The 22,518-nt window shown below is 38.4% G+C and overlaps 1 protein-coding gene across 3 annotated transcripts; it reads left to right on the top strand.

The window, feature by feature from the left end:
* Positions 1-22,148, top strand: LOC109885425 (kelch domain-containing protein 1). 3 transcript variants are annotated; one of them, XM_031822193.1, is made up of 14 exons: positions 1-133; positions 521-641; positions 825-895; positions 16,659-16,776; positions 17,573-17,685; positions 18,330-18,414; positions 18,502-18,585; positions 19,461-19,541; positions 19,739-19,797; positions 19,908-20,017; positions 20,143-20,215; positions 20,463-20,562; positions 20,660-20,712; positions 21,931-22,148. In XM_031822193.1, exons 2-14 carry the CDS (start codon positions 534-536, stop codon positions 22,049-22,051), a joined length of 1,176 nt encoding a protein of 391 aa, XP_031678053.1. In that variant the 5' UTR covers positions 1-133; positions 521-533; the 3' UTR covers positions 22,052-22,148. The 3 variants fall into 3 exon arrangements, with proteins under 3 accessions (XP_031678053.1, XP_031678052.1, XP_031678054.1); XM_031822192.1 differs by having other exon boundaries at positions 2-133; positions 518-641; XM_031822194.1 differs by lacking the exon at positions 19,461-19,541 and having other exon boundaries at positions 2-133; positions 518-641.
* The last annotated feature ends 370 nt before the right edge of the window (positions 22,149-22,518 follow it).

The raw sequence follows: 22,518 nt of genomic DNA, 5'->3' as shown, positions 1-22,518 counted from the left end.
TACATCTGAGTGAAGTGAAGGGACGAGCTGCCCGTTGCATTAAACAAGCACACACCGTTAAGCACAGGAAAACAAACTGCTCATAGGGAGAGGTGGTATAAAGAGAGTGGAACAGGCAGAGGAGAGGTATTCGGTGAGTGTTGTGGCGTTTTCAGGTAAGGGGGCGTGGCCAGAGGGAGTAATGGTCTGGTGACAAGATGACATGACCTTTGACCTTCCGCTACAATAAACGCTGTCAGGGCAAGAACAACTTGTTTTTTTTCTTCCTAGAGGTTGGAACGTCTCAGCTACTTAAAAACAGCCAGCCCCTGCACATTCTATTCGCTGCCAAAGTCTGTAGTCAAAATTAGCAGCTTGGGCCTATAAAAAAATAAAAGATTTTGAACAGATTTGGGTCAGAGATAATAAAAATCCTGGCAGAGATATTAAAAATCCTGGCAGAGAAAATTTAAAATCCTGGCATGGAGATCTTTGTACATTTCTTTCTCTCCTTTTCTTTGTGTTTTCACTTTCTAAGAAGTTTTGTAGAACCTATGGATTCTACCGTTGAGAAACACTGTGTGGAACTGATTGTCCTTGAGCGAAGTGGTCACACAGCTGTATTAGAGGGAAATACTCTGCATGTCTGGGGAGGCTACATGGTAAGCCTCAAACATGATTTGTAAATTCCCTTCCTGGACCTATGTTGAAAGCATTCCTAATGGATGGTGTTGTTTTGAATTGATGTTTAGCATTCACATTTACTGTGTAAAACATACATGCTGCTGATAGATGTATTTTCTCAGTAACAACACGCTTAGATTTGTTTTTGTTCTGTTCTGCAGTCAACCGCTGAGAGTGAAGATTTCCTTCCCAGTGATGAAATCTGGTTGTATGACTTAGAAAGAGGTGTATGGTAAGAATATCAATGGAATTCTAACATGGTGTTTGTGCGTATGGGCTGTATATAACACAGGGTAAAGAATATGAATGGAGAAGTTGTTTGGGATTAACACTGTATCTGGATATTCCCTCTGTAGATGCTCTATAGTATTAGACCAGTAACATTTCAACTAAGTATCTACGAACCCTAACCCTTATCCTTCCCCTAAACCTAACCATTACCCTAAACTTAACCATTACCCTAAACCTAACCCTTACCCTAACCATTACCCTAAACTTAACCCTTACCCTAACCCTTATCCTTCCCCTAAACCTAACCATTACCCTAAACCTAACCCTTACCCTAACCCTAACCCTTACCCTAAACTTAACCCTTACCCTAACCCTTATCCTACCCCTAAACTTAACCCTTATCCTTCCCCTAAACCTAACCATTACCCTAAACTTAACCCTTGCCCTTACCCTAACCCTTACCCTAAACTTAACCCTTACCCTAACCCTTATCCTTCCCCTAAACCTAACCATTACCCTAAACCTAACCCTTACCCTAACCCTTACCCTAAACTTAACCCTTACCCTAACCCTTATCCTACCCCTAAACTTAACCCTTATCCTTCCCCTAAACCTAACCATTACCCTAAACTTAACCCTTGCCCTAACCCTTACCCTAACCCTTACCCTAAACTTAACCCTTACCCTAACCCTTATCCTACCCCTAAACTTAACCCTTACCCTGACCCTAAACTTAACCCTTACCCTAAACTTAACCCTTACCCTAAACGTAACCCTTATCCTTCCCCTAAACTTAACCCTTACCCTAACCCTTACCCTAAACTTAACCCTTACCCTAACCCTTACCCTAAACTTAACCCTTACCCTAAACTTAACCCTTATCCTAACCCTTATCCTAACCCTAAACTTAACCCTTACCCTAAACCTTGCCCTAAACTTAACCATTACCTTAAACCTAATCCCTTACCCTAAACTTAACCCTTACCCTTATTCTTAACCTTTTTATTTATTTATTTCACCTTTATTTAACCAGGTAGGCTAGTTGAGAACAAGTTCTCATTTACAACTGCAACCTGGTCAAGATAAGGCAAAGCAGTGCGACACAAATAACAACAACAACAACAAAGAGTTACACATGGAACCTAACCCTAGCCGTGTCCTTAGCAAGCAGTTGCTTATCAACAGATACAACATATAGTGCTAGACTGGTCTATAGTGGCCTATAGTATTAGACTGGTCTATAGTGGCCTATAGTATTAGACTGGTCTATAGTGGCCTATAGTATTAGACTGGTCTATAGTGGCCTATAGTATTAGACTGGTCTATAGTATTAGACTGGTCTATAGTGGTCTATAGTATTAGACTGGTCTATAGTGGCCTATAGTGGCCTATAGTATTAGACTGGTCTATAGTGGCCTATAGTATTAGACTGGTCTATAGTGGCCTATAGTATTAGACTGGTCTATAGTAGCCTATAGTATTAGACTGGTCTATAGTGGCCTATAGTATTAGACTGGTCTATAGTGGCCTATAGTATTAGACTGGTCTATAGTGGCCTATAGTATTAGACTGGTCTATAGTATTAGACTGGTCTATAGTATTAGACTGGTCTATAGTGGTCTATAGTATTAGACTGGTCTATAGTATTAGACTGGTCTATAGTGGCCTATAGTATTAGACTGGTCTATAGTGGTCTATAGTATTAGACTGGCCTATAGTATTAGACTGGTCTATAGTGGCCTATAGTATTAGACTGGTCTATAGTATTAGACTGGTCTATAGTGGCCTATAGTATTAGACTGGTCTATAGTGGTCTATAGTATTAGACTGGTCTATAGTGGCCTATAGTATTAGACTGGTCTATAGTATTAGACTGGTCTATAGTGGCCTATAGTATTAGACTGGTCTATAGTATTAGACTGGTCTATAGTGGCCTATAGTATTAGACTGGTCTATAGTGGCCTATAGTATTAGACTGGTCTATAGTATTAGACTGGTCTATAGTGGCCTATAGTATTAGACTGGTCTATAGTGGCCTATAGTATTAGACTGGTCTATAGTATTAGACTGGTCTATAGTGGCCTATAGTATTAGACTGGTCTATAGTATTAGACTGGTCTATAGTGGCCTATAGTATTAGACTGGTCTATAGTGGCCTATAGTATTAGAGTGGTCTATAGTGGTCTATAGTATTAGACTGTCTATAGTGGTCTATAGTATTAGACTGGTCTATAGTATTAGACTGGTCTATAGTGGTCTATAGTATTAGACTGGTCTATAGTGTCTATAGTATTAGACTGGTCTATAGTGTCTATAGTATTAGGCTGGTCTATAGTATTAGACTGGTCTCTAATGGTTTATAGTATTAGACTGGTCTACAGTATTAGACTGGTCTATAGTGGTCTGAAGTGGTCTACAGTATTAGACAGTTCTATAGTACTAGACTGGTCTATAGTGGTCTATAGTATTAGACTGGTCTATAGTATTAGACTGGTCTATAGTGGCCTATAGTATTAGACTGGTCTATAGTATTAGACTGGTCTATAGTGGCCTATAGTATTAGACTGGTCTATAGTGGCCTATAGTATTAGACTGGTCTATAGTATTAGACTGGTCTATAGTGGCCTATAGTATTAGACTGGTCTATAGTGGCCTATAGTATTAGACTGGTCTATAGTATTAGACTGGTCTATAGTGGCCTATAGTATTAGACTGGTCTATAGTGGTCTATAGTATTAGACTGTCTATAGTGGTCTATAGTATTAGACTGGTCTATACTGCTAGACTGGTCAATAGTGGTCTACAGTATTAGACAGTTGTATAATACTAAACTGGTCTATAGTATTAGACTGGTCTATAGTGGTCTATAGTATTAGACTGGTCTATAGTGTCTATAGCATTAGACTGGTCTATAGTGTCTATAGTATTAGGCTGGTCTATAGTATTAGACTGGTCTCTAGTGGTTTATAGTATTAGACTGGTCTACAGTATTAGACTGGTCTATAGTGGTCTGAAGTGGTCTACAGTATTAGACAGTTCTATAGTACTAGACTGGTCTATAGTGGCCTATAGTATTAGACTGGTCTATAGTGGCCTATAGTATTAGACTGGTCTATAGTATTAGACTGGTCTATAGTGGCCTATAGTATTAGACTGGTCTATAGTATTAGACTGGTCTATAGTGGCCTATAGTATTAGACTGGTCTATAGTATTAGACTGGTCTATAGTGGCCTATAGTATTAGACTGGTCTATAGTGGCCTATAGTATTAGAGTGGTCTATAGTGGTCTATAGTATTAGACTGTCTATAGTGGTCTATAGTATTAGACTGGTCTATAGTATTAGACTGGTCTATAGTGGTCTATAGTATTAGACTGGTCTATAGTGTCTATATTATTAGACTGGTCTATAGTGTCTATAGTATTAGGCTGGTCTATAGTATTAGACTGGTCTCTAATGGTTTATAGTATTAGACTGGTCTACAGTATTAGACTGGTCTATAGTGGTCTGAAGTGGTCTACAGTATTAGACAGTTCTATAGTACTAGACTGGTCTATAGTGGTCTATAGTATTAGACTGGTCTATAGTATTAGACTGGTCTATAGTATTAGACTGGTCTATAGTGGCCTATAGTATTAGACTGGTCTATAGTATTAGACTGGTCTATAGTGTCCTATAGTATTAGACTGGTCTATAGTGGCCTATAGTATTAGACTGGTCTATAGTATTAGACTGGTCTATAGTGGCCTATAGTATTAGACTGGTCTATAGTGGCCTATAGTATTAGACTGGTCTATAGTATTAGACTGGTCTATAGTGGCCTATAGTATTAGACTGGTCTATAGTGGTCTATAGTATTAGACTGTCTATAGTGGTCTATAGTATTAGACTGGTCTATACTGCTAGACTGGTCAATAGTGGTCTACAGTATTAGACAGTTGTATAATACTAAACTGGTCTATAGTATTAGACTGGTCTATAGTGGTCTATAGTATTAGACTGGTCTATAGTGTCTATAGCATTAGACTGGTCTATAGTGTCTATAGTATTAGGCTGGTCTATAGTATTAGACTGGTCTCTAGTGGTTTATAGTATTAGACTGGTCTACAGTATTAGACTGGTCTATAGTGGTCTGAAGTGGTCTACAGTATTAGACAGTTCTATAGTACTAGACTGGTCTATAATATTAGACTGGTCTATAGTATTAGACTGGTCTATAGTATTAGACTGGTCTATAGTATTAGACAGGTCTATAGTATTAGACAGGTCAATAGTGGTCTATAGTATTAGACTGGTCTATACTGCTAGACTGGTCAATAGTGGTCTACAGTAGTAGACAGTTGTATAGTACTAAACTGGTCTATAGTATTAGACTGGTCTATAGTGGTCTATAGTATTAGACTGGTCTATAGTATTAGACAGGTCAATATTGGTCTACAGTATTAGACAGTTATATAGTAGTAGACTGGTCTATAGTGTCTATAGTATTAGGCTGGTCTATAGTATTAGACTGGTATATAGTGGTCTATAGTATTAGACTGGTTTGTAGTATTAGACTGGTATATAGTATTAGACTGGTCTATAGTGGTCTATAGTATTAGACTGGTCTATAGTATTAGACTGGTCTATAGTATTAGACTGTCTATAGTGGTCTATAGTATTAGACTGGTCTATAGTATTAGACTGGTCTATAGTGGTCTATAGTATTAGACTGGTCTATAGTGTCTATAGTATTAGACTGGTCTATAGTAGTCTATAGTATTAGACTGTCTGTAGTGTCTATAGTATTAGACTGTCTGTAGTGTCTATAGATTAGACTGGTGTATAGTGTCTATAGTGTTAGACTGGTCTATAGTGGTCTATAGTATTAGACTGTTCTATAGTATTAGACTGGTCTATAGTGCTAGACTGGTCAATAGTGGTCTACAGTATTAGACAGTTGTATAGTACTAAACTGGTCTATAGTATTAGACTGGTCTATAGTGTCTATAGTATTAGACTGGTCTATAGTGGTCTATAGTATTAGACTGTTCTATAGTGTTAGACTGGTCTATACTATTAGACTGGTCTATAGTGTCTATAGTATTAGACTGGTCTATGGTATTAGACTGGTATATAGTATTAGACTGGTCTATAGTGGCCTATAGTATTAGACTGGTCTATAGTGGCCTATAGTATTAGAGTGGTCTATAGTGGTCTATAGTATTAGACTGTCTATAGTGGTCTATAGTATTAGACTGGTCTATAGTATTAGACTGGTCTATAGTGGTCTATAGTATTAGACTGGTCTATAGTGTCTATAGTATTAGACTGGTCTATAGTGTCTATAGTATTAGGCTGGTCTATAGTATTAGACTGGTCTCTAATGGTTTATAGTATTAGACTGGTCTACAGTATTAGACTGGTCTATATTGGTCTGAAGTGGTCTACAGTATTAGACAGTTCTATAGTACTAGACTGGTCTATAGTGGTCTATAGTATTAGACTGGTCTATAGTATTAGACTGGTCTATAGTATTAGACTGGTCTATAGTGGCCTATAGTATTAGACTGGTCTATAGTATTAGACTGGTCTATAGTGGCCTATAGTATTAGACTGGTCTATAGTGGCCTATAGTATTAGACTGGTCTATAGTATTAGACTGGTCTATAGTGGCCTATAGTATTAGACTGGTCTATAGTGGCCTATAGTATTAGACTGGTCTATAGTATTAGACTGGTCTATAGTGGCCTATAGTATTAGACTGGTCTATAGTGGTCTATAGTATTAGACTGTCTATAGTGGTCTATAGTATTAGACTGGTCTATACTGCTAGACTGGTCAATAGTGGTCTACAGTATTAGACAGTTGTATAATACTAAACTGGTCTATAGTATTAGACTGGTCTATAGTGGTCTATAGTATTAGACTGGTCTATAGTGTCTATAGCATTAGACTGGTCTATAGTGTCTATAGTATTAGGCTGGTCTATAGTATTAGACTGGTCTCTAGTGGTTTATAGTATTAGACTGGTCTACAGTATTAGACTGGTCTATAGTGGTCTGAAGTGGTCTACAGTATTAGACAGTTCTATAGTACTAGACTGGTCTATAGTGGTCTATAATATTAGACTGGTCTATAGTATTAGACTGGTCTATAGTATTAGACAGGTCTATAGTATTAGACAGGTCAATAGTGGTCTATAGTATTAGACTGGTCTATACTGCTAGACTGGTCAATAGTGGTCTACAGTAGTAGACAGTTGTATAGTACTAAACTGGTCTATAGTATTAGACTGGTCTATAGTGGTCTATAGTATTAGACTGGTCTATAGTATTAGACAGGTCAATATTGGTCTACAGTATTAGACAGTTATATAGTAGTAGACTGGTCTATAGTGTCTATAGTATTAGGCTGGTCTATAGTATTAGACTGGTATATAGTGGTCTATAGTATTAGACTGGTTTATAGTATTAGACTGGTATATAGTATTAGACTGGTCTATAGTGGTCTATAGTATTAGACTGGTCTATAGTATTAGACTGGTCTATAGTATTAGACTGTCTATAGTGGTCTATAGTATTAGACTGGTCTATAGTGTCTATAGTATTAGACTGGTCTATATTAGTCTATAGTATTAGACTGTCTGTAGTGTCTATAGTATTAGACTGTCTGTAGTGTCTATAGATTAGACTGGTGTATAGTGTCTATAGTGTTAGACTGGTCTATAGTGGTCTATAGTATTAGACTGTTCTATAGTATTAGACTGGTCTATAGTGCTAGACTGGTCAATAGTGGTCTACAGTATTAGACAGTTGTATAGTACTAAACTGGTCTATAGTATTAGACTGGTCTATAGTGTCTATAGTATTAGACTGGTCTATAGTGGTCTATAGTATTAGACTGTTCTATAGTGTTAGACTGGTCTATACTATTAGACTGGTCTATAGTGTCTATAGTATTAGACTGGTCTATGGTATTAGACTGGTATATAGTATTAGACTGGTCTATAGTGGTCTATAGTATTAGACTGGTCTATAGTATTAGACTGGTCTATAGTATTAGACTGGTCCATAGTGTCTATAGTATTAGACTGGTCTATAGTGGTCTATAGTATTAGACTGTCTGTAGTGTCTATAGTATTAGACTGGTCTATAGTGTCTATAGGGTTAGACTGTTCTATAGTGTTAGACTGGTCTATACTATTAGACTGGTCTATAGTGTCTATAGTATTAGACTGGTCTATGGTATTAGACTGGTATATAGTATTAGACTGGTCTATAGTGGTCTATAGTATTAGACTGGTCTATAGTATTAGACTGGTCTATAGTATTAGACTGGTCCATAGTGTCTATAGTATTAGACTGGTCTATAGTGGTCTATAGTATTAGACTGTCTGTAGTGTCTATAGTATTAGACTGGTCTATAGTGTCTATAGGGTTAGACTGGTCTATAGTTGTCTATAGTCCTAGACTGGTCTCTAGTGGTTTATAGTATTAGACTGGTCTACAGTATTAGACTGGTCTATATAGTTGTCTGAAGTGGTCTACAGTATTAGACTGGTCTATAGTTGTCTATAGTCCTAGACTGGTCTCTAGTGGTTTATAGTATTAGACAGTTCTATAGTACTAGACTGTTCTATAGTATTAGACTGGTCTATAGTATTAGATTGGTCTATAGTATTAGACTGGTCTATAATATTAGACTGGTCTATAGTGTCTATAGTATTAGACTGTTCTATAGTGTTAGACTGGTCTATACTATTAGACTGGTCTATAGTGTCTATAGTATTAGACTGGTCTATAGTATTAGACTGGTCTATAGTATTAGACTGGTCCATAGTGTCTATAGTATTAGACTGGTCTATAGTGGTCTATAGTATTAGACTGTCTGTAGTGTCTATAGTATTAGACTGGTCTATAGTGTCTATAGGGTTAGACTGGTCTATAGTGGTCTATAGTATTAGACTGTTCTATAGTATTAGACTGGTCTACAGCGCTAGACTGGTCAATAGTGGTCTACAGCATTAGACAGTTGTATAGTACTAAACTGGTCTATAGTATTAGACTGGTCTTTAGTGGTCTATAGTATTAGACTGGTCTATAGTGTCTATAGTATTAGACTGGTCTATAGTGTCTATAGTATTAGGCTGGTCTATAGTGGCCTATAGTATTAGACTGGTCTATAGTATTAGACTGGTCTATAGTGGCCTATAGTATTAGACTGGTCTATAGTGGTCTATAGTATTAGACTGTCTATAGTGGTCTATAGTATTAGACTGGTCTATACTGCTAGACTGGTCAATAGTGGTCTACAGTATTAGACAGTTGTATAATACTAAACTGGTCTATAGTATTAGACTGGTCTATAGTGGTCTATAGTATTAGACTGGTCTATAGTGTCTATAGCATTAGACTGGTCTATAGTGTCTATAGTATTAGGCTGGTCTATAGTATTAGACTGGTCTCTAGTGGTTTATAGTATTAGACTGGTCTACAGTATTAGACTGGTCTATAGTGGTCTGAAGTGGTCTACAGTATTAGACAGTTCTATAGTACTAGACTGGTCTATAATATTAGACTGGTCTATAGTATTAGACTGGTCTATAGTATTAGACTGGTCTATAGTATTAGACAGGTCTATAGTATTAGACAGGTCAATAGTGGTCTATAGTATTAGACTGGTCTATACTGCTAGACTGGTCAATAGTGGTCTACAGTAGTAGACAGTTGTATAGTACTAAACTGGTCTATAGTATTAGACTGGTCTATAGTGGTCTATAGTATTAGACTGGTCTATAGTATTAGACAGGTCAATATTGGTCTACAGTATTAGACAGTTATATAGTAGTAGACTGGTCTATAGTGTCTATAGTATTAGGCTGGTCTATAGTATTAGACTGGTATATAGTGGTCTATAGTATTAGACTGGTTTGTAGTATTAGACTGGTATATAGTATTAGACTGGTCTATAGTGGTCTATAGTATTAGACTGGTCTATAGTATTAGACTGGTCTATAGTATTAGACTGTCTATAGTGGTCTATAGTATTAGACTGGTCTATAGTATTAGACTGGTCTATAGTGGTCTATAGTATTAGACTGGTCTATAGTGTCTATAGTATTAGACTGGTCTATAGTAGTCTATAGTATTAGACTGTCTGTAGTGTCTATAGTATTAGACTGTCTGTAGTGTCTATAGATTAGACTGGTGTATAGTGTCTATAGTGTTAGACTGGTCTATAGTGGTCTATAGTATTAGACTGTTCTATAGTATTAGACTGGTCTATAGTGCTAGACTGGTCAATAGTGGTCTACAGTATTAGACAGTTGTATAGTACTAAACTGGTCTATAGTATTAGACTGGTCTATAGTGTCTATAGTATTAGACTGGTCTATAGTGGTCTATAGTATTAGACTGTTCTATAGTGTTAGACTGGTCTATACTATTAGACTGGTCTATAGTGTCTATAGTATTAGACTGGTCTATGGTATTAGACTGGTATATAGTATTAGACTGGTCTATAGTGGCCTATAGTATTAGACTGGTCTATAGTGGCCTATAGTATTAGAGTGGTCTATAGTGGTCTATAGTATTAGACTGTCTATAGTGGTCTATAGTATTAGACTGGTCTATAGTATTAGACTGGTCTATACTGGTCTATAGTATTAGACTGGTCTATAGTGGCCTATAGTATTAGACTGGTCTATAGTATTAGACTGGTCTATAGTGGCCTATAGTATTAGACTGGTCTATAGTGGCCTATAGTATTAGACTGGTCTATAGTATTAGACTGGTCTATAGTGGCCTATAGTATTAGACTGGTCTATAGTGGCCTATAGTATTAGACTGGTCTATAGTATTAGACTGGTCTATAGTGGCCTATAGTATTAGACTGGTCTATAGTGGTCTATAGTATTAGACTGTCTATAGTGGTCTATAGTATTAGACTGGTCTATACTGCTAGACTGGTCAATAGTGGTCTACAGTATTAGACAGTTGTATAATACTAAACTGGTCTATAGTATTAGACTGGTCTATAGTGGTCTATAGTATTAGACTGGTCTATAGTGTCTATAGCATTAGACTGGTCTATAGTGTCTATAGTATTAGGCTGGTCTATAGTATTAGACTGGTCTCTAGTGGTTTATAGTATTAGACTGGTCTACAGTATTAGACTGGTCTATAGTGGTCTGAAGTGGTCTACAGTATTAGACAGTTCTATAGTACTAGACTGGTCTATAGTGGTCTATAATATTAGACTGGTCTATAGTATTAGACTGGTCTATAGTATTAGACAGGTCTATAGTATTAGACAGGTCAATAGTGGTCTATAGTATTAGACTGGTCTATACTGCTAGACTGGTCAATAGTGGTCTACAGTAGTAGACAGTTGTATAGTACTAAACTGGTCTATAGTATTAGACTGGTCTATAGTGGTCTATAGTATTAGACTGGTCTATAGTATTAGACAGGTCAATATTGGTCTACAGTATTAGACAGTTATATAGTAGTAGACTGGTCTATAGTGTCTATAGTATTAGGCTGGTCTATAGTATTAGACTGGTATATAGTGGTCTATAGTATTAGACTGGTTTATAGTATTAGACTGGTATATAGTATTAGACTGGTCTATAGTGGTCTATAGTATTAGACTGGTCTATAGTATTAGACTGGTCTATAGTATTAGACTGTCTATAGTGGTCTATAGTATTAGACTGGTCTATAGTGTCTATAGTATTAGACTGGTCTATAGTAGTCTATAGTATTAGACTGTCTGTAGTGTCTATAGTATTAGACTGTCTGTAGTGTCTATAGATTAGACTGGTGTATAGTGTCTATAGTGTTAGACTGGTCTATAGTGGTCTATAGTATTAGACTGTTCTATAGTATTAGACTGGTCTATAGTGCTAGACTGGTCAATAGTGGTCTACAGTATTAGACAGTTGTATAGTACTAAACTGGTCTATAGTATTAGACTGGTCTATAGTGTCTATAGTATTAGACTGGTCTATAGTGGTCTATAGTATTAGACTGTTCTATAGTGTTAGACTGGTCTATACTATTAGACTGGTCTATAGTGTCTATAGTATTAGACTGGTCTATGGTATTAGACTGGTATATAGTATTAGACTGGTCTATAGTGGTCTATAGTATTAGACTGGTCTATAGTATTAGACTGGTCTATAGTATTAGACTGGTCCATAGTGTCTATAGTATTAGACTGGTCTATAGTGGTCTATAGTATTAGACTGTCTGTAGTGTCTATAGTATTAGACTGGTCTATAGTGTCTATAGGGTTAGACTGTTCTATAGTGTTAGACTGGTCTATACTATTAGACTGGTCTATAGTGTCTATAGTATTAGACTGGTCTATGGTATTAGACTGGTATATAGTATTAGACTGGTCTATAGTGGTCTATAGTATTAGACTGGTCTATAGTATTAGACTGGTCTATAGTATTAGACTGGTCCATAGTGTCTATAGTATTAGACTGGTCTATAGTGGTCTATAGTATTAGACTGTCTGTAGTGTCTATAGTATTAGACTGGTCTATAGTGTCTATAGGGTTAGACTGGTCTATAGTTGTCTATAGTCCTAGACTGGTCTCTAGTGGTTTATAGTATTAGACTGGTCTACAGTATTAGACTGGTCTATTCTATAGTATTAGACTGGTCTATAGTATTAGATTGGTCTATAGTATTAGACTGGTCTATAATATTAGACTGGTCTATAGTGTCTATAGTATTAGACTGTTCTATAGTGTTAGACTGGTCTATAGTATTAGACTGGTCTATAGTTGTCTATAGTCCTAGACTGGTCTCTAGTGGTTTATAGTATTAGACTGGTCTACAGTATTAGACTGGTCTATATAGTTGTCTGAAGTGGTCTACAGTATTAGACTGGTCTATAGTTGTCTATAGTCCTAGACTGGTCTCTAGTGGTTTATAGTATTAGACAGTTCTATAGTACTAGACTGGTCTATAGTATTAGACTGGTCTATAGTATTAGACTGGTCTATAGTATTAGATTGGTCTATAGTATTAGACTGGTCTATAATATTAGACTGGTCTATAGTGTCTATAGTATTAGACTGGTCTATACTGCTAGACTGATCAATAGTGGTCTACAGTATTAGACAGTTGTATAGTACAAAACTGGTCTATAGTATTAGACTGGTCTATAGTGGTCTATAGTATTAGACTGGTCTATAGTATTAAACTGGTCTATAGTATTAGACTGGTCTATAGTGGTCTATAGTATTAGACTGGTCTATAGTATTAGACTGGTCTATAGTATTAGACTGGTCTATGGTATTAGACTGGTATATAGTATTAGACTGGTCCATAGTGTCTATAGTATTAGACTGGTCTATAGTGGTCTATAGTATTAGACTGTCTGTAGTGTCTATAGTATTAGACTGGTCTATAGTGTCTATAGGGTTAGACTGGTCTATAGTGGTCTATAGTATTAGACTGTTCTATAGTATTAGACTGGTCTACAGCGCTAGACTGGTCAATAGTGGTCTACAGCATTAGACAGTTGTATAGTACTAAACTGGTCTATAGTATTAGACTGGTCTTTAGTGGTCTATAGTATTAGACTGGTCTATAGTGTCTATAGTATTAGACTGGTCTATAGTGTCTATAGTATTAGGCTGGTCTACAGTATTAGACTGGTCTATAGTTGTCTATAGTCCTAGACTGGTCTCTAGTGGTTTATAGTATTAGACAGTTCTATAGTACTAGACTGGTCTATAGTATTAGACTGGTCTGTAGTATTAGACTGGTCTATAATATTAGATTGGTCTATAGTATTAGACTGGTCTATAATATTAGACTGGTCTATAGTGTCTATAGTATTAGACTGGTCTATACTGCTAGACTGGTCAATAGTGGTCTACAGTATTAGACAGTTGTATAGTACAAAACTGGTCTATAGTATTAGACTGGTCTATGGTATTAGACTGGTATATAGTATTAGACTGGTCCATAGTGTCTATAGTATTAGACTGGTCTATAGTGGTCTATAGTATTAGACTGTCTGTAGTGTCTATAGTATTAGACTGGTCTATAGTGTCTATAGGGTTAGACTGGTCTATAGTGGTCTATAGTATTAGACTGTTCTATAGTATTAGACTGGTCTACAGCGCTAGACTGGTCAATAGTGGTCTACAGCATTAGACAGTTGTATAGTACTAAACTGGTCTATAGTATTAGACTGGTCTTTAGTGGTCTATAGTATTAGACTGGTCTATAGTGTCTATAGTATTAGACTGGTCTATAGTGTCTATAGTATTAGGCTGGTCTATAGTATTAGACTGGTCTATAGTTGTCTATAGTCCTAGACTGGTCTCTAGTGGTTTATAGTATTAGACTGGTCTACAGTATTAGACTGGTCTATATAGTTGTCTGAAGTGGTCTACAGTATTAGACTGGTCTATAGTTGTCTATAGTCCTAGACTGGTCTCTAGTGGTTTATAGTATTAGACAGTTCTATAGTACTAGACTGGTCTATAGTATTAGACTGGTCTATAGTATTAGACTGGTCTATAGTATTAGATTGGTCTATAGTATTAGACTGGTCTATAATATTAGACTGGTCTATAGTGTCTATAGTATTAGACTGGTCTATACTGCTAGACTGGTCAATAGTGGTCTACAGTATTAGACAGTTGTATAGTACAAAACTGGTCTATAGTATTAGACTGGTCTATAGTGGTCTATAGTATTAGACTGGTCTATAGTATTAAACTGGTCTATAGTATTAGACTGGTCTATAGTGGTCTATAGTATTAGACTGGTCTATAGTATTAGACTTGTCTATAGTATTAGACTGGTCTATGGTATTAGACTGGTCTATAGTATTAGACTGGTCTATAGTGGTCTATAGTATTAGACTGGTCTATAGTATTAGACTGGTCTATAGTATTAGACTGGTCCATAGTGTCTATAGTATTAGACTGGTCTATAGTGGTCTATAGTATTAGACTGTCTGTAGTGTCTATAGTATTAGACTGGTCTATAGTGTCTATAGGGTTAGACTGGTCTATAGTGGTCTATAGTATTAGACTGTTCTATAGTATTAGACTGGTCTACAGCGCTAGACTGGTCAATAGTGGTCTACAGCATTAGACAGTTGTATAGTACTAAACTGGTCTATAGTATTAGACTGGTCTTTAGTGGTCTATAGTATTAGACTGGTCTATAGTGTCTATAGTATTAGACTGGTCTATAGTGTCTATAGTATTAGGCTGGTCTATAGTATTAGACTGGTCTATAGTTGTCTATAGTCCTAGACTGGTCTCTAGTGGTTTATAGTATTAGACTGGTCTACAGTATTAGACTGGTCTATATAGTTGTCTGAAGTGGTCTACAGTATTAGACTGGTCTATAGTTGTCTATAGTCCTAGACTGGTCTCTAGTGGTTTATAGTATTAGACAGTTCTATAGTACTAGACTGGTCTATAGTATTAGACTGGTCTATAGTATTAGACTGGTCTATAGTATTAGATTGGTCTATAGTATTAGACTGGTCTATAATATTAGACTGGTCTATAGTGTCTATAGTATTAGACTGGTCTATACTGCTAGACTGGTCAATAGTGGTCTACAGTATTAGACAGTTGTATAGTACAAAACTGGTCTATAGTATTAGACTGGTCTATAGTGGTCTATAGTATTAGACTGGTCTATAGTATTAAACTGGTCTATAGTATTAGACTGGTCTATAGTGGTCTATAGTATTAGACTGGTCTATAGTATTAGACTGGTCTATAGTATTAGACTGGTCTATAGTGGTCTATAGTATTAGACTGGTCTATAGTATTAGACTGGTCTATAGTGGTCTATAGTATTAGACTGGTCTATAGTATTAGACTGGTATATAGTGGTCTATAGTATTAGACTGGTCTATAGTATTAGACTGGTCTATAGTGTCTATAGTATTAGACTGGTCTATAGTGGTCTATAGTATTAGAATGTCTATAGTGTTTATAGTTTTAGACTGGTCTATAATGTCTATAGTGTTAGACTGGTCAAAAATTGTTCTACAGTATTAGACTGTTCTATAGTATTAGACTGGTCTATAGTATTAGACTGGTCTATAGTATTAGACTGTTCTATAGTATTAGACTGGTCTATAGTATTAGACTGGCCTATAGTATTAGACTGTTCTATAGTGTTAGACTGGTCTATACTATTAGACTGGTCTACAGTGGTCTATAGTATTAGACTGATCTATAGTGGTCTATAGTGCTAGATTGGTCAAAGGTGTGTCTACAGTATTAGACAGTTATATAGTACTAGACTGGTCTATAGTGTTTATAGTATTAGACTGGTCTATAGTGGTCTATAGTGCTAGACTGCTCTATAGTATTAGACTGGTCTATAGTGCTAGACTGGTCTATAGTATTAGACTTGTCTATAGTGTTTATAGTATTAGACTGGTCTATAGTGGTCTATAGTGCTAGACTGGTCTATAGTATTAGACTGGTCTATAGTATTAGACTGGTCTATAGTATTAGACTGGTCTATAGTGCGGCAGGGTAGCCTAGTGGTTAGAGCGTTGGACTAGTAACCGGAAGGTTGCTAGACTGGTCTATAGTATTAGACTGGTCTACAGTAGTCTATAGTGCTGCACTGGTCTTATCTTCAGTTTGACCCCAGAATGTGACATCTACCCCCAAGCCAAATTTGCATTAAGACTTAGCTCTGTTGCTTGGAACTTAATGCTGTGTATGCTGTGTGTATTCATAGTTGGTTTATTCATTTTATCTTCTGAAGGGAAATGTGTCAAATGTCAGGAGAGATCCCGCCCCCCATGTCAGGCACCTGCAGCTGCTTTCTAATTGGCCACATGTACATATTCGGAGGATATGATGACACGGGACAGACCAATCAGGTGAGCTAGCTCAACAGAAACTGTAGTGCCCCTGATGCGGAAATATTTTTTTCTGAACATCACCAAAAGCTTATTAATTGTTATTAAGGCTTCCGTTGTTAGGAGTTGAGATGGGTGTGGAACTCTAGCTTCAGAGACACGTTATTACGGCTTCCGTTGTTAGGAGTTGAGATGGGTGTGGAACTCTAGCTTCAGAGACACGTTATTAAGGCTTCCGTTGTTAGGAGTTGAGATGGGTGTGGAACTCTAGCTTCAGAGACACGTTATTAAGGCTTCCGTTGTTAGGAGTTCAGATGGGTGTGGAACTCTAGCTTCAGAGACACGTTATTAAGGCTTCCGTTGTTAGGAGATGGTTCAGATGGGTGTGGAACTCTAGCTTCAGAGACACGTTATTAAGGCTTCCGTTGTTAGGAGTTGAGATGGGTGTGGAACTCTAGCTTCAGAGACACGTTATTAAGGCTTCCGTTGTTAGGAGTTCAGATGGGTGTGGAACTCTAGCTTCAGAGACACGTTATTAAGGCTTCCGTTGTTAGGAGACGGTTCAGATGGGTGTGGAACTCTAGCTTCAGAGACACGTTATTAAGGCTTCCGTTGTTAGGAGATGGTTCAGATGGGTGTGGAACTCTAGCTTCAGAGACACGTTATTAAGGCTTCCGTTGTTAGGAGTTCAGATGGGTGTGGAACTCTAGCTTCAGAGACACGTTATTAAGGCTTCCGTTGTTAGGAGTTCAGATGGGTGTGGAACTCTAGCTTCAGAGACACGTGTATTACATTCTGAAAAGATGTGTGCTTGTAGCTTTACCGTGTCAACCTCCTGGATGGGGACTACAGATGGAAGAACGTGAAAGCTGAGAGTGGCTCTCCTCCTTCACCCAGAGATAAGCTGTGCTGCTGGGTTTTCAACAACAGGTCAGTGACATATAACATCAGAATGCAACGTCAATGCCCATTGCAGTATTGCTATAAACAGGAAGACAGTCAGGGTTCAAATGACACATTTGTAAGGGAATATTGTGAGAATCTGGCAATTAGCAATTAGCCAATGCTAGCTAGCCTTGGTGCAGTGACTGGAAGTCTACGGGTACAGAAAATCTTTTCCCAGTTAAGAATTTTCCATTCTGTAGGGTCACCTACTTTGAGAATCTTCCATTCTGTAGGGTCACCTACTATGAGAATCTTCCATTCTGTAGGGTCACCTGCTTTGAGAAGCTTCCATTCTGTAGGGTCACCTACTTTGAGAAGCTTCCATTCTGTAGGGTCACCTGCTTTGAGAAGCTTCCATTCTGTAGGGTCACCTGCTTTGAGAAGCTTCCATTCTGTAGGGTCACCTACTTTGAGAAGCTTCCATTCTGTAGGGACACCTGCTTTGAGAATCTTCCATTCTGTAGGGTCACCTACTTTGAGAATCTTTCATTCTGTAGGGTCACCTACTTTGAGAATCTTTCATTCTGTAGGGTCACCTACTTTGAGAAGCTTCCATTCTGTAGGGTCACCTACTTTGAGAATCTTTCATTCTGTAGGGTCACCTACTTTGAGAATCTTTCATTCTGTAGGGTCACCTACTTTGGTGGATATGGTCACAAGACACTTGATGACATCATGGATGACAAAAGCTTCATCGTGGACACGGCATCATTGGTACATTTTAGCTTTTTGTTTATGATGGCGTCCAAACGTATGAATTACAACCACCATTTTCAACGTGATGTATTGTGTGTTTTGTAGGAGCAGAACGTTGGTTGGGGATGGAACAATGAAGTCCACGTTTTTGATACAACACTAGCCAGCTGGAGGGAACCACAGAGCTCTGTAAGACAGACACACACTGTATGATTACATCACAACATAACTTCACTATGTGGAACTTAGTTCGCTTGAAATGTCGCTGATGGAGCTATCCAATCGGTACCTGTTGTATAGCGCAATCTGTTTCTACATTGTCAAGCTGGTGGTCGTGTGTGTTGGTGACGTAGAGGACCCTGGTTCAAGTCCAGTCAGAGGAGAGATAGAGGAACCTACTTCAAGCCCATTCAGAGGAGAGGTAGAGGACTTTGGTTCAAGCCCAGTCAGAGGAGAAGTAGAGGACCCTGGTTCAAGACTAATCAGAGGAGAGGTAGAGGACTTTGGTTCAAGCCCAGTCAGAGGAGAAGTAGAGGACCCTGGTTCAAGCCCAGTCAGAGGAGAGGTAGAGGACCCTGGTTCAAGCCCAGTCAGAGGAGAGGTAGAGGACCCTGGTTCAAGCCCAGTCAGAGGAGAGGTAGAGGACCCTGGTTCAAGCCCAGTCAGAGTAGAGGTAGAGGACCCTGGTTCAAGCCCAGTCAGAGGAGAGGTAGAGGACCCTGGTTCAAGCCCAGTCAGAGGAGAGGTAGAAGACTCTGGTTCAAGCCCAGTCAGAGGAGAGGTAGAGGACCCTGGTTCAAGCCCAGTCAGAGGAGAGGTAGAGGACCCTGGTTCAAGCCCAGTCAGAGGAGAGGTAGAGGACCCTGGTTCAAGCCCAGTCAGAGGAGAGGTAGAAGACTCTGGTTCAAGCCCAGTCACAGACACGTTTAGGGAGGCAGCACTATATGCTAAGCTAGCACAATGATGCTGGTTATACATGAACTAATTAGTTATTTGCACACAAACAGCCAAGCAAAAATTTGTCCTTCTGTACCTGTACTGTAAGTAGTTCTTTCTGACGACAGGGTCGTGCTCCTGCCCCCAGAGCTGCCCATGCAGGTGCAACACTTGGTCATAAAGGGTATGTCTATGGGGGCAGAGTACTGGTGAGTACTCTGTTGACTTGAACTCCTCACGTTTTGTATTGCATTGATGCAGAGACACAGAAAACCCTAAAACGTTGCTAAGATTAATGGGATCACATTGCTTATACTGTACAGTCAAGTTTAATACTTGACTCAAGTTTTGTTGATCTGTTTTGGGATGTTCAGTGGTTTGCCCGTCCTTCTACCCTTCTCTTTAGGAAACCACACCAAGTGACATTCATTGTCTAGATCTAGAATCATGGACATGGTCTGAAATGTAGGTATTTATAGTTCACTCTTTCAAATGATCATCTTTAAAACGTTCCAGTGTTTATCATAATAACAGCTTTGGTGTGTTTAACTGTTCCCTCCAAATGTCTTCTCCAGAGTACCAACATCCACTGTGCCAGGGGGAAGGTCGTGGCACAGCCTCACTGCAGTATCTGATAACACTTTGTTTCTATTTGGTGGACTGAATGTAGACTGCAAACCAATGAGTAAGTCATTTACCCATTTAGACCCAGTAGGATGAAATCCTTACTCAGCTGTTACTCAACAATTTGACCCTCCTAGAAAACCTTCTGTTCCATGGAGTCCTTTCTCTCTTGTACCTGTTCTGTAGGTGATAGATGGGTTTTAGACGTTGACACAAAGACATGGAGGGAGTTTGACCATCCAAACAACAACAGACCAAGGTAGTACAGTAGCTGACAGTTTAGCATCATGATAAATCTAGTTCCTAATCTGATTAAACTGGTATGACTCCCTGATAAAACCTAAAGGTTCGATCAGAACGCATTCCATTTCCATCTCATCTGAAGTCTGTAAGTGCAGATCAAGGAATGAAGAGAAATTAGCCTAAAATGTACAATGATTAAACAGAGTGCACATTCTCTGTACTTTGATTAAATCCCCCATTTCATTGACTTTCCTCCCCTGCAGGTTGTGGCACACAGCAAGCCAAGCAAAGGACTCTGACGTCGTTGTGTTTGGGGGTAGTGGTGACTACGTCCTCCTAGTAGGAACGTATGGGAATTTGACGGTATGACGATAGCCTTCAGCCAAATCATCACAGTAGCCCTGGTTAAATGTAGAATCACTGACACTACAACTAACTGTTTGTTTTCACATGTTTTCAGGGCCACAGCAATGATGCACTTGTTTTCCAGACCCAGCCTTATCCCCTCTTTCGGTAAAATGTCTCATAATAATCACAGATTTTATTTACGTCACATGTAATGTCCATTTTCATTGTCCCTTAAAAGTAGAAATCAGTTGTGGAAACAATAACAAACTGTTTTCCCCTGCTCCTGTTTTGGTATGGGGCTGGAGAGGGAGAAACCACTCACATGTATAGACAGAGCTATGGATGGAAGGACTGACCATTATAGTTTTGGTATGGGGCCGGAGAGGGAGAAACCACTCACATGTATAGACAGAGCTATGGATGGAAGGACTGACCATTATAGTTTTGGTATGGGGCTGGAGAGGGAGAAACCACTCACATGTATAGACAGAGCTATGGATGGAAGGACTGACCATTATAGTTTTGATATGGGGCTGGAGAGGGAGAAACCACTCACATGTATAGACAGAGCTATGGATGGAAGGACTGACCATTATAGTTTTGGTATGGGGCTGGAGAGGGAGAAACCACTCACATGTATAGACAGAGCTATGGATGGAAGGACTGACCATTATAGTTTTGGTATGGGGCTGGAGAGGGAGAAACCACTCACATGTATAGACAGAGCTATGGATGGAAGGACTGACCATTATAGTTTTGGTATGGGGCCGGAGAGGGAGAAACCACTCACATGTATAGACAGAGCTATGGATGGAAGGACTGACCATTATAGTTTTGGTATGGGGCTGGAGAGGGAGAAACCACTCACATGTATAGACAGAGCTATGGATGGAAGGACTGACCATTATAGTTTTGGTATGGGGCCGGAGAGGGAGAAACCACTCACATGTATAGACAGAGCTATGGATGGAAGGACTGACCATTATAGTTTTGGTATGGGGCCGGAGAGGGAGAAACCACTCACATGTATAGACAGAGCTATGGATGGAAGGACTGACCATTATAGTTTTGGTATGGGGCTGGAGAGGGAGAAACCACTCACATTTATAGACAGAGCTATGGATGGACGGACTGACCATTATAGTTTTAACCATGTTCTGAGGCTATATGGTGTTTGTTTAAATTCAATTTGTTTACAAACATTGGGGTAAAACAAGATTATTTTCCGGGTTCTGATGGGGTCCGACAGTTGAACTAAGCTCATGAGGCGTTGATAAGTTATAGTCTTCAAGAAGGAATGGGTACATATCATTAATTTATATGTCCAAAAATGGATGAGGCATCTGCTGATTTCCACTTAAAAAATGTTGTTTTGTCTTACAGGATATGTGTGGACTGCATAGCAAAGAATGTGAATAACTTCAAGATGCTTCAAAACCAGCTTCCATCTCTGCCCCGGAAACTACTGGAAGCTGTACAGAGGAGAACGTCCAGAAATATATAATACATACAGTGCATTCAGAAAGTATTCAGACTCCTAGACTTTTCCCCGATTTTGTTATGTTACAGCCTTATTCTAAAATGGATTACATTTTTTTCCCCCTCATCAATCTACACACAATAACCCATAATGACAAAGCAAAAATAGGTTTTTAGACATTTTTGCAAATGTATAAAAAAAGAAAATTGGGGTGAAATATCACATTTCCGAAAGTATTCAGACCCTTTACTCAGTACCATGTTAAAGTAATTTTGGCAACGATAACAGTCTCGAGTCTTAATTGGGTATGACGCTACAAGCTTGGCACACCTGCATTTGGGGAGCTTCTCCCATTCCTCTCTGCAGATCCTCTCAAGCTCTGTCAGGTTGGATGGGGAACGACTCTGCACAGCTCTTTTCAGGTCTCTCCAGAGATGTTCGATCGGGTTCAAGTCCGGGCTCTGGCTGGGCCACTCAAGGACATTCAGAGA

Source organism: Oncorhynchus kisutch, unplaced genomic scaffold, assembly GCF_002021735.2.
Source record: "Oncorhynchus kisutch isolate 150728-3 unplaced genomic scaffold, Okis_V2 scaffold4086, whole genome shotgun sequence".
Lineage (NCBI taxonomy): Eukaryota > Metazoa > Chordata > Actinopteri > Salmoniformes > Salmonidae > Oncorhynchus > Oncorhynchus kisutch.
Note: the sequence above shows the minus strand (reverse complement) of the source record. Positions and strands in the feature narration are given on the sequence as shown.